Below are 12513 nucleotides of genomic sequence, written 5' to 3' on the forward strand. Positions count from 1 at the left end.
GGCTTTGTTCCTATAGAAAAACTCAACTGCCTTACAGGTAGTCCTCAATTTAGGACTGGTTACTTAGCAACCATTGGAACTTGATAAAAATAGAAAACTTGAATAACAGAGATGGAAGGGACCTTGGAGGTCTTCTAGTCTAGTGCTCGCCAACCAGAGGGCCCCCGGGGACCACTGGTGATCCACAAGAAAATTTTGGTGGTCCTCAGAGAAATGTCACCCCAAAGCACCCCCAAAAAGCAATTAATCCAAGCTGCGCAGGAACACAAGGCTGCGCAGCCCACATGGCCCGTGGGAACAGAAGGCCTGCGTCGCTTGCATTGCAGACAACACGAGGTAGTGAGGGGAGGGGGGAAAAGGTGGAGGGGGGAACTTGCCCCACTCGCCCCACGCACCTTGCCTGGCCACCGAGCTGCTTCTTTCTGCTTCTTTCTTCTTCTGTTTTTGGCTGCACACAAGGAAAGCAGCAAAAGTCTTTCTTTCTCTCCCCCAAACTCTGCCAGAAATGAGTCCTTGGGACCCTGCAAGGCCTCCTGCTCCAAGAGGCTGGGCCGGCCTGACAAGTCTCACAAAAACTCATTTCTTGCGGAATTTGGGGGAGAGAAAGAAAGACTTCTGCTGCTTCTGCTGCTTTCCTTGCATGAAGCCAAAAGTCTCTCTCTCTCTCTCTCCCCCCGAGAACGGAGCTGGAGACGGTATCCTGCGATCCCAATTAAAGAACGATCGATCGGTAGGAAAATGGGGTGGGGACTTTTCCTGCAGACTTGTTTTGGGATCCCCCCAGGGTCTGTGGTCCACGAGATTTAAAATGATGAGTTTGGTGATCCCTGAGGTCCAAAAGGTTGGCGATCCCTGTTCTAGTCCCACCCCCTGCTTAGACCTGAAAAGGACTACCTGCATATTTCTGGGCAGAAGGCTAGGTTATCCTGGACAATGTAAACAAGGATCATTTTTTTTTACTTCCAGCAAGTCTCAAATTGAGAAAGAGAAACAAGACAAACTGAAAACTATTCCCTGTGCATTTACACGTCAACCACATCGGCAATCTCCACCAATATGATGGCTTTCTATTTACACCATCTTTGGTCTCATGTTAACCAAATCTACCCTGTGATTATGTGACCAACAGATTAAGGAGACTATCTAATTCCATTGGTAGCATATTGATGTATTAGGACTGTGGAATGACCGTGATCCATTCCTAAAACCAAGATGACCGCAGAAGCAAAACAGATTTATTGAGATTTACTAAAAGGCCATAAACATTCTGCTAAAACCTCCAACTTCCCCACTGTCCAGGTTTAGAATGTTTTCTTTCGCAGATGTTGTTTTCATTTTTAGAACTATCCTGACCTTCAAAGTAGAAATGTTTTATACATTACTATTTATATGTCAGTCCAATATGGTATTTCTCATAGCGGCCTTGCCACTGAGAAATATAGGCCTCTGACCCACGGATTTATCAATCTGAATTTGCAAAAATGAAGAAAGTAACAAGGGGGATTGAGTTAGAAAAAGAGAATTTTGCATATGCTCCTATACAAGCTTCATTTGCCAGGCGAGATAAATCCATAGTTTTGTGGAAAATTAAGCTTGTATAGGAGCATATGGAAAAATTCTCTTTTTCTAACTCAAGCCCCCTTGTTACTTTCGTTAGATAAGGAGTCTCTCCAGGTTCAAGAAAGACAAGAATAGAAAATAAAAATTTCAAGGAATAAAACTGCAGGGATCTTGGTGCTCTATGAGCTTGGTTGTTTTCTTACAGACATTTCATTACCCAACTAGGTAACATCATCAATGGTAGGAGACAATGGGGTTTGCTTTCTTTTTCTATGCAATTAGCATTGGTACCAACAGTGTTATCTACTTGTATATAATCCATCAGGAAAGAAACTGCCCCCCCCTTAACTTCTGTCCTGATATTTGTTTGATGATCCAAACTCTGTCAAGGACCTTGGAGTACTCATCTCTAATGATCTAACTGCTAGAGCCCACTGTAACTACATAGCCAAAAAGGCATTAAGAGTTGTTAACCTAATCTTACGTAGCTTTTTCTCTGATAATATTACACAACTAACTAGAGCATACAAAACATTTGCTAGACCAATACTCGAATACAGCTCATCAGTCTGGAACCCACATTATGTATCTGATATTAACACAGTTGAGAAAGTCCAGAAATATTTCACAAGAAGAGTTCTCCACTCCTCTACTCGTTGCAGAATACCTTATGCCACCAGACTCGAAATTCTAGACCTAGAAAACCTACAACTACGCTGCCTTCGGTCCGATCTAAGTATAGTATATAAAATCATACATTGCAATGTCCTACCTGTCAATGAATACTTCAGCTTCAACCATAACAACACTAGAGCACACAATAGATACAAACTCAAGGTTAACCGCACCAAACTTGATTGCAGGAAATACGACTTCAGCAACAGAGTGGTCAATGTCTGGAATACTCTACCTGACTCTGTGGTTTCTTCCCCAAACCCCAAAAACTTTAACCTTAGACTGTCTACTATTGACCTCATCCCTTTCCTAAGAGGTCTGTAGGGGGTGTGCATAAGCGCACCAACGTGCCTACCATCCCTGTCCTATTGTTTCTTTTATTTTTTCTTATATGTGTCCATGTATTCATGACTATGTTTTTACTTATACCTATTATCTTGTAAATAATTGACAAACCAAATAAAATAAAATAAAATAAAAATAAATATCCATATTAACATTTGGAAAACCAGAAAGAGTTTAATTTAAAGAGGAACTCTTGCTTTAATGGACTCACTGGAGATCTAACAAGCAGCAGGTTGCTGCCTCGTAGTTGGGATAGAGACAATGGTTGGCTGAAAAACTTTGGGATTAAGTTGTGCCAGCTACAAACCACAGCCAAAAATGTTGCGATAGAACCTCAAATTGCAAAAGGTCCCAGGAAGGAGTTAGACAGCCCTCTAGCTAAAAAACAGCAGAGAAAGAAAGAAAGATCAAAAGCCTTTTAAACTGTTGCACACAACAATCGATTGATCTAAGACAGAGGTGTCCAATCTTGGCCACTTTAAGACTTGTGGACTTCAACTCCCAGAGTTCCTCAGCCAGCACAGGGAATTCTGGGAGTAATTGGTCCATAGTTCTTAAAGTGGCCAAGATTGGACACCCCTCTTAGATCTAAGCATTTATTCTACTGTGAAATAAGCTTTGTTATTCTATTCTTTTTTTTTCTCCTGGGATGTTTGAAACTGTCTTTCAGAATTTTCCTGGGATGTTTTTGATCTTTCTGGATTTTGAAACTGAAGAGACTGGGCTTAACTGGTTCATATTCCCGATATTTTATTCAAAATGGGTAGAACTTTCTTTTTCCTTGAGATTTAACCGAAGCTGCAGAGCATTGGAGAAGAAGACATGATACAGTTAAAGGAGACACGTGTCATTGAGGCACATTGCAACTGAGGAAATAGAAGAACACAACTTATAGGTGTGAATTGACTAATGCAATGTTTCTCAAATCTGGGGATTTTAAAAAGTGTGGACTTCAATTTCCAGAATTCCCAGGGAATTCTGGGAGTTGAAGTCCACACTTCTTAAAGTTACCAAGATTGAGAAAACTAGACTAAAAAAAAAAAGACCAAAATTGATGGTCCTTTGTAGACTTACATGACAAATAAGGTGACTTTGAATATCTTTTATATTTTAACTTTCTCAGATCATTCAGAGAAGAAATCACCTTTCATGCCAGCAACATACAGCATTCTTGTTGTTTGGCCAAGCATTTTCCAAAAGGTAGAAGTACTGTACAGTGAGATCACATTAATGATAGGCAAACTGTGATATTGTAAACCACATCCACAACCCTCTGTTGGGAAAACACTTCAATCGGCAGTTCCTACTTTAACGGAGATTAATTTATTTTTGCCTCTCCCAGCTTAAGCAACACCACAATTAAGGGAAATATTGATCCATAATCTCACACACAAGTGTTCGATCAGTTCCCAGTGAGCAAAACACAATTCCATTTAAGCCTCACACCGTGAAGAAGGGAAATGGCAATTATTATATGGGTAGCTGACCACAATTCAAAAGAGTGGCCTTTGTCTTTCAAAAGCAGATGGACTGTTGAGTCTTGCCCTGATGGGTTTGTTCCCCTATGTTGTGCCATGTGTTGATAAAGAGGTTGACATAGGAGAACAAACCCATGAGAGGACAAGATTCAGCAGTCCACCTGCATTTCAAAGACAAAGTCCATTCTTTTGAAGACAGCAAAGTCCACATTTTGGACAGAGATGACTGTTGATTTGAAAGAGGAGTCAAAGAGGCCCTCTGTGTCAAAATTGAACAGTCCTCTCTGAACAAAGGGGGAGGGATACAACACTACCTATCTCTAGTCTACTATAGCAGTGATCCCCAACCTTTTTTACGCCGCGGCCTGGTACCGACATCAGCTGGGCACCGCCATCTTGTTTTGATGAAAAAGTGCTTCCGGTGAGCTCACCGGAAGCACTTTTTCATCAAAACAAGATGGCGGCGCCCAGCACTTCCGGTGAGCTTTTCGGGTAGAAATGGCTTTCTACCTGGAAAAGCTCACCGAATAGACGCCGCCATCTTGTTTTGATGAAAAGTGCTTCCGGTGAGCTTTCTACCCGGAAAAGCTCATCGGAAGCACTTTTTCATCAAAACAAGATGGCGGCGCCCAGCAAGCCAGCGGCCTGGTAGGACTTGTTCCACGGACCGGTACCGGTCCGCGGACCGGTGGTTGGGGACCTCTGTACTATAGGGTCCTTTCAGCAGTTCCAAGATGGCTCCACACCCATTTGCATCACTCAAGTGACCCTGAGGACACAGACGAATCGCCAAGTGACCTCAACAACTCTCTAAAAGAATACAAATTACAAACTGTTTGCAAGGAGTGTAAATCCTTCCATTTCTCACCATCCAGTCAGTGCTTTCTTGGATGAGGAGCAAAACGTCTTCAAAGAAAACTCAAGAAAGTCCAGTTCCCTCTTGAAAAAGCACCTTTGGGACAACCATGACGTGGATGACCGAGAATCTCCATAGACAAATGGAGGAGGAAAAAATTCAGTGAAGAAAAACAGCAAAGAGAGAGAGAAGGAAATAGAAGAAGGCCGCAATATTCTTAATTTATTGTGGTTCTGATCATTGCATAGGATTGAATGGGAAATCTTTTAATGTGCAGGGCTGTAGGAGGTTGGCAATAACTGGACCAAATTTTGCTTTGCTTTGCATTTCCACAATGAAAAGAAATAATGGTTATTAGATGTTTTCATTTTAGCTGTTGTTCTATTTTCAGAAACTACCTTTTAAACTTTGGTAAACTGCTATTGAAAAAGTATGTGTTGAAGGGCAGCACATCAATTATTCTCTCTCTCAAATTAAACTTCCCCAGAAACTCTTATCTTACCATCATAAAGAAAGTAAGAAACAAGCATTGTTACGATAATCTGCTTGTACTCTAGCCACAAAAAGCCGATCCAGTATTCTCAACAGTATTTGGAAAGAATGCAGTTCCTGAGAATAAGAATAAAAATAAGAGCCTCAAAGCTCTCGATCTGATGAATGCACCACCCATTAAAAATTACAAGTGATTTGTGGTTCATTTAGCTCCTCTTTACTGGAAGTCACCATAATCATGTTCTAATTAACCCTCTGCATCAATCTCAGCATTCATCCTTCTTGTTACAGGGATTTCAAAACAAAAACGTGAACCTTTCTGGTTTCCTTTTCAAATTCCAGCGACCAGTTTGTGAAATCTGGAGCCCTTCGTTCTCTATGAAGTCATATTACAAAACTGCCCGAAACCTTATCAAAAGAGGATAAAGGCAGGGCCTTCAAAACTTTTCCGTTCCTTGCCAAATTGGGTTATCTTGTGATACACATCCAAAGCTCCACCACCTTAGGTATGTAGCACGATTTTACCTATCAAGAAAGGAATGTGCCAGGAAACACATGAAAGAAAAACTATTCCTTCTCAACTGTCTGTGCAAGGAACTAACAGGGGCAAAAGGACCTAAGGTATCTCTCTGGGTGTTTTATTCCATTATCAGAGTGATGATGAGTTCTGAAGAATGAAAAATAATAAGGCAATGGTTTAATGAACCATAATGAATTTCCATAATGGAAGTAAATACTAGATCATACTAGATGGTCAGAAAATGGAAGGTATTGGTAACTACCTATGTTAGCCAGTGTCATCAAAACATTGAATATTATTAAGCTCCTTTTAATTGTCTGGATTTTACAATGTATGCTGCTGTAAGACACTGAGAGTAAAGTAGCATATAAAGTAAGTGTTAGTAAACACTCTTCATAAACCAACACTACGGAATGTATGAACTTCTAGAACAGGGGTATTCAAACTTGACAGCTTTAAGACTTGTGGACTTCGACTCCCAGAATTCCTCCTGCAGACATGTTAGCTCAGGAATTCTGGGAGTCGAAGTCCACAAGTCTTAAACTTGCCAAGTTTGAAGACCCTTGCTCTAGAAGCAGACTATCAAACCTACCAATACAGGTCATCCATCAAGCTGTTGAAGGCTGTCACATGCTGGATAACAGCAATATCTGCTAGACTACAAATATCCCATTTGTGTTTTGTTTAGAGTTGATTTTTCCCAACCTGGGCAACTTCCAGATACGTGGACTTCAACTCCCAGAAGTCTCAGCAATAGCCTGCTGGCTGTGGAATTCTGGTAGTTGAAGTCCGCACATCTGGAAGTTGCCATGATTGGAAAACAGACCAGGTGTAAGTTGTTTTTTTACATCACTGAGTCAGGATGGGGGCATAGAATACTGATTAGACTGCATACTCTATAAAACAAATCTGCACAAACTAACCATCTCTTTTCCTACTGGCATATGAAGTATAACTAACAACCTTACTACCAGAAATCCAGACTGAACCCAATTATGGGGAATGTTTTGTTTGCATTTCTGTGGCAAGCAAAAGAGACACGGTTATGTATTGAAGGACAAAAAAGAGAGAGTTGGACAGAATCAATGGGAAGAGAGAACAAGGCTACCATCCAATTATGCTATCCTACATGTCCCAAAGGTGCGTTTTTAGGAGGCAACTGGACTTTGTTTTTTCTTTTGAAGATGTTTCGCTTCTCATCCAAGAAGCTTCTTCAGTTCTGACATGATAGCTGGGGAATGGAAGGATTTGTATTCCTTGCTGACAGCTGGCCATTTGCATCCTTTTAGAGGGTCGTTGAGGCCACTTGGAGGTTTCTCTGTGTCCTCAGGGTCACCTGAGTAGCACTCCTGTCAGAGCTGAAGAAGCTTCTTGGATGAGAAGTGAAATGTCTTCAAAAGGAAAAAAAACAAGAAAGTCCAGTTGCCTCCTGAAAAAGCATCTTTGGGACAACCATGACCTGGAGGACTGAGAATCTCTACAGATTTTTAGCTATACAATTTGGGATGAATGCCCTTTGAATAGTATGGGAGCAGGAATGGATTTCCAAAGGAAAAAAATGCAGACTTCAGGAACCAGGAGCACTACTCAGATAACTCTTGAGGACACAGATTAAACCTCCAGGTGGCCTCAAGGACTCTCTAAAAGATGCAAATGACCAGCTGTCTGCAAGGAATATAAAACCTTCCATTCCCCACCATCCAGTCAGAGCTGAAGAAGCTTCTTGGATGAGAAGCGAAACGTCTTCAAAGAAAAACCAGAAAGTCCCGTTGCCTCCTGAAAAGGAAGCACTTTTGGAACAACAATGACCTGGATGACTGAGGCTATCCTACATATTACCCCTTCTACCTTAGCTTACCTCTCAAAGAAGTAACCGCTGCCATGATAAAACAGGTGAAGACTATACACCTGCAAGCCTTGAAAGAAAGAAGACTGGAATTCAAATATAATAATCGCAGAGATATGAAATACAGTACGTTTTGTCTATATGGAGCAACACCTCTCAAGAAGCTCTTATGTTTTATCAACTTGGAGTAATTCACCTTGTTTGGGCTGGAAAATTTTGGAGCTTTAGTCCCTGAAGATCAGCACAATGTCAATTTTTATTGCAATGTAATAAACAAACTTCACTCTCGGCCCAAACTGTCCAAAAAAATAAAGTTAATCTGGCAATTTTCCTTCTGTAAATTGAACTGTGTTGCTGAGACAGAAGTGTGGGCCAGGCAGAAAAGTCATGAAAAGGAGATGGTTTGAAAGAATCAGAAACAGGTTCCTTCAGAGACAGAATTCCCAACTTCTCCCCTCTATCTCTTATACCAGAGCCAGCCCTGTCATGTTCAGGGTCTTTAAATGGCCATTATTTTTTCCAGCACCATATGTAGTTCAATAAATATGTGTTTTGTGTACTGAAACTCTATTCCAAAGTCTACCTGCCAGGCAAGGGAAACAAATACCATCTCAAGAAGCACAGAGAAACAACAGCACCACAATGCATCTAAAACATGGAACATAATATAACAGGGTTGCAAGGGGCCTTGGAGGTCTTCTAGTCCAGCCCCCTGCCCAGTAGTAGTGCTGGAGTCTTACACTACCCCAGTCAAATGGCTGTCCAATATCTTCTTAAAAACCTCCAGCTCCACCAACTCCTGGAAGCAAGCTATTCCACCGATTGTTCTCACTGTCAGCAAATTTCTCTTAGTTCTAGATTGGATCTCTCTTGAAGGATCTTCTACTTCTTGTCCTGCCACCTCAGTTGCTTTGGAGAATAGATTGATCCCCTCCGAGCAGCCTTTCAGGTACTGGAATACTGCTATAATGTCACCCCTAAACCTTTTGTTGTTGTTGTTGTTAACAGATCTAATAAAAACATCTCACAAATGTTTCCAAACCAAGCTTTTTATTTAAATTTTTTTTTGCAAAGGCTCTACACATCGATCGCCCTGTAGCGTTCTAGGCTTATGGTGTATACAAACCCCACTTGTAGGATGTCTCATGTACACACACTTCTGAGCCTCGGAAAAGAAACAGCTACCTTAATGCTCAAAGAGAAGACAGCCTCTTACCTTCTACTTCCTCGTCGTCGCAGACGTGCTTAAGGAAAGAAGCGCCTCTGTCCAGCACAGCTTCATCCTCCATCCTGTAATTGCAGAAGACAAAGAATGAGTAGTGTGGAGTCTTCTCCTGCAGACAGCTGCCTCAACCGGCCCGACTCCTCCGAAGATTTAACTCGCAGCTGTTGCTCATGTTAGGAGAGAGCAGAATCTCATTTCCTTCAGACATGCCATAGAGAGAAAGAGAGAGAGAGAGAGATGAGAGAGAGAGAGGAAGAGATACTGGGAGAAAGAGAGAAAAGAGAGAGAGGTGAGAGAGAAAGAGAGAGATACTGGGAGAAAGAGAGAGAGGAGAGAGAGAAAGAGAGAGATGAAAAGAGAAAGAGATATTGGGAGAAAGAGAGAAAGAGAGAGAGAAAGATACTGGGAGAAAGAGGAGAGAGAGGAGAGAGAAAGAGAGGAGAGAGAGAAAGAGAGAGATGAAAAGAGAAAGAGATACTGGGAGAAAGAGAGACAAGAGAGAGAGAAAGATACTGGGAGAAAGAGGAGAGGGAGGAGAGAGAAAGAGAGGAGAGAGAGAAAGAGAGAGCGATGAGAGAGAAAGAGATACTGGGAAAAAAGAGAGAAGAGAGAGAGAGAGAGAGAGAGAAAGAGATACTGGGAGAAAGAGAGAAAGAGAGAGAGGAGAGAGAGAAAGAGAGAAAGAGATACTGGGAGAAAGAGAGGGAGAGAGAGAGAGAGATGAAAAGAGAGATACTGGGAGAAAGAGAGAGGAAAGAGATATGAGAGAGAAAAGAGAGAGAGAGAGAGAGAGAGAGAGGAGGAAGAGATACTGGGAGAAAGAGAGAAAGAGAGAGAGAAAGAGAGAGATACTGGGAGAAAGAGAGAGGAGAGAGAGGAGAAGAGAGGGAGAGGGGGAGAGAGAAAGAGATACTGGGGGAAAGAGGGGAGAGAGGAGAGAGAAAGAGAGAGAGAAAGAGAGAGAGGCAAGAGAGAGAAAAAGATACTGGGAGAAAGAGGAGAGAGATGAGAGAGAGAGAGAGAGAGATGAGAGAGAGAGAGAGAGAGAGATGAGAGAGACTGGGAGAAAGAGAGAAAGAGAGAGAGATGAGAGAAAGAGAAAGATACTGGGAGAAAGAGAGAGAGAGAGAGAGAGAGAGAGAGAGAGAGAGCAGGGAGGAAGAATCAAAGCTGAGTAGGGCTTCTCTTTCTTTCCTCCATTTTTTTTTTTTTAAAGCAATCAGAGTGACAAGAAAGGCAGGCGCATGGAAGCCAGGAGTGGTGTTTGCATCAAGGACTCCTTGCAGAGTAGAAGACTACAAGAAGATCTGCTGAAGAAGGCCATGAACCCAAGATAGAAAAGGCCCAGGCAAGGTCTGAATGCAGCCCAGGGTGCCTACCAGGCTCTTACCACCAGCAAAGTACACTTCTGTGGCAAAACAACGCTGTGTATCATATGTCGCCCTCAAGGAAATCTGACATTTGAGGATGAAGCCACACACCAAGCGCCAGAGCTGTAGCCTATATGAATATTTTATACAGTCCTTCCTGTCTCTTTTTTCTTCTCCCCTTTCCTCTTCCGTACCTTTCAAGTATACGCAGCTCATCGCTTCTTTTCAACTCTCAATAATAAATAAGAAAGTAAGACTGACATGCAGGTGGTCCTTGACTTAAAGCAGTTCATTTAGTGGCAGTCTAAAGTTGCAAAGTTCGGCGCTGAAAAAGGGACTTAGGATCACTTTCCAAATAGCCGATCACCTTGTGACGAGGTTCCATGCAGAAAACCAACCAAACCTAAGTTGTTTTCTTTTTGTCTTGTACAGGTAACTTTCAAGAAGTGAGGGGAGCTAAATGTCAACTAAAAAAAATACTCCTTTGGTCTTTTTAATTGCCAGCAGAAAGGGAGTTGGGGGAAACCAGTGCATTCCTTAAATGCTTCAGATAATTGCTTTGGCAACCACAGTTTCTGGCACGCAAGATTATTACTGAAGAGCATGATTGATGGTTCTTGGCTATGGATGTGTCTCACTGGAGAATATACATCCAGGGGGTGGGGGGAAGACCAGGGTCAAGGGTGAAATGATTGATATGTCAGAGAAATGCCGACATGTCAATTCCTAATAAATCAATCTTTTTTACTCTGAAAGATGTGGCTAGAGACTTATGATTTGAATGGGGGTGCATGTTGGAGTCCTGACAACGATTATTGCAGCATCTCTGTGGTCACGTGATCAAAATTCGGACACTTGGCAACTGGCTCATACTTATGACAGTTGCAATGTCCTGGGATTATGCGATCCCCTTTTGCGACCTTCTTAATAAGCATAGTCCGTGAGGAAGTCAGATTCACTAAACAAACATGTGACTAACTTTACGGTCTTAAGAATGAATGGATTACTGTGCGATAACGCTGGGAGAACTGGCAGATGCTTTGCCCGCTGTTATCTGATTCTCAGTGGACAGTCTTATACAGGTTGGTGTCCACTCTTACGACCACAACTGACCTCAAGTTTTCTGTTGCTGGGTGAGACCGCTGTGAAGTAGAATTTTGCCTCGTTTTATGATCTTTCTTGCCACCGTTGTTAAGCGAATCACTGCTGTTAGCGACACGGTTGCTAGGTGAGTCTGCCTTCCCTGTTGACTTTGCTTGGCAAGGAACACTGCAACCGTCATAAACAGGGGTGGGATTCCAAAGTCCCAGCAACCGGTTCGCTGCCCGGTTGCTGGGTGGGCGTGGCCGTGGTGGGCGTGGCCTGCTGGAAGTACCAGGAGGGCTGTTTTTCGCCTTCCCAAGGGTCTGGAGGCTTCCCTCGGGCCTCTGGGATGGGAAAAACGGCTTCCCCCATGCTCTGGGGGGCCTCCGGAAGCCGGAAACAGGGCCGTTTCTGGACTTCCAGAAGGCCCGTTTTTTCTCCCTCCCAGAGCCTCCGCGAGGGCCCTGCACTTACCTGCATCGAAATTGGGCCACATGGAGACTCCTGGGAGGGGAGGGAGGGCCAGCCAGTCAGTTCAAATAATGATTCGGCGAACCGGCTGTAACTTTAACATCCGGTTCGCCCGAACCGGTAGAATCATAAACATGAGTCAGTCAATTTTGATGGTGTTGAACACGGGGCATGCTGCAAAAAGTATGAAAAGTGGTCATAAGTCCCTTTTTTCAGTGCCGTTATAACTTTGAACGGTCACTCAATGAACCGTTGTAAGTCGAGGACGACCTGTAATGCTTGTTCTTACCTTTGGGTCCTCTCCTTCTGATGGAAGGACACTTCCCCCTTCCCGCTAAATCCCCAAATCCGGTCCAATGCATTCTAAAGGCCTAGAAATTCTGACGAACTGAACTGTGGGCTCTGCAGAATACGAGGACAACAATTTGCACTTAATTAAGACTCCTGCAATCACCGAGGAAAACTAATATTTTCTTTGATTGGTGTGAAGCAACCCCAACGGAGTTTAAAAGCAAATTATACCCCCCTGCAAAAAAAAAAAAAGACTTATAGAAACAGAACAATTTCTCTGGAGAAAGGAACAGCTAAACAG

At 42.7% G+C, this 12513-nt stretch overlaps 1 protein-coding gene across 5 annotated transcripts in view; it reads right to left on the bottom strand.

Annotated features, from left to right (window-relative positions):
- SLC4A4 (solute carrier family 4 member 4) overlaps window positions 1-12513 on the bottom strand; it is a 200505-nt gene that overhangs the window by 147291 nt on the left and 40701 nt on the right. For all 5 annotated transcript variants that reach the window (XM_087962725.1, XM_087962723.1, XM_087962727.1 and 2 more), the window contains exon 2: window positions 8989-9062. In XM_087962725.1, coding sequence (XP_087818851.1) covers window positions 8989-9061 — 73 coding nt within the window. In that variant the 5' untranslated portion in view covers window position 9062. The remainder of the gene's footprint in view (window positions 1-8988; window positions 9063-12513) is intronic.

Source organism: Notechis scutatus, chromosome 4 (assembly GCF_049901735.1).
Source record: "Notechis scutatus isolate UNSWTSFEM ecotype Mainland chromosome 4, rNotScu1.2, whole genome shotgun sequence".
Taxonomy (NCBI): domain Eukaryota; kingdom Metazoa; phylum Chordata; class Lepidosauria; order Squamata; family Elapidae; genus Notechis; species Notechis scutatus.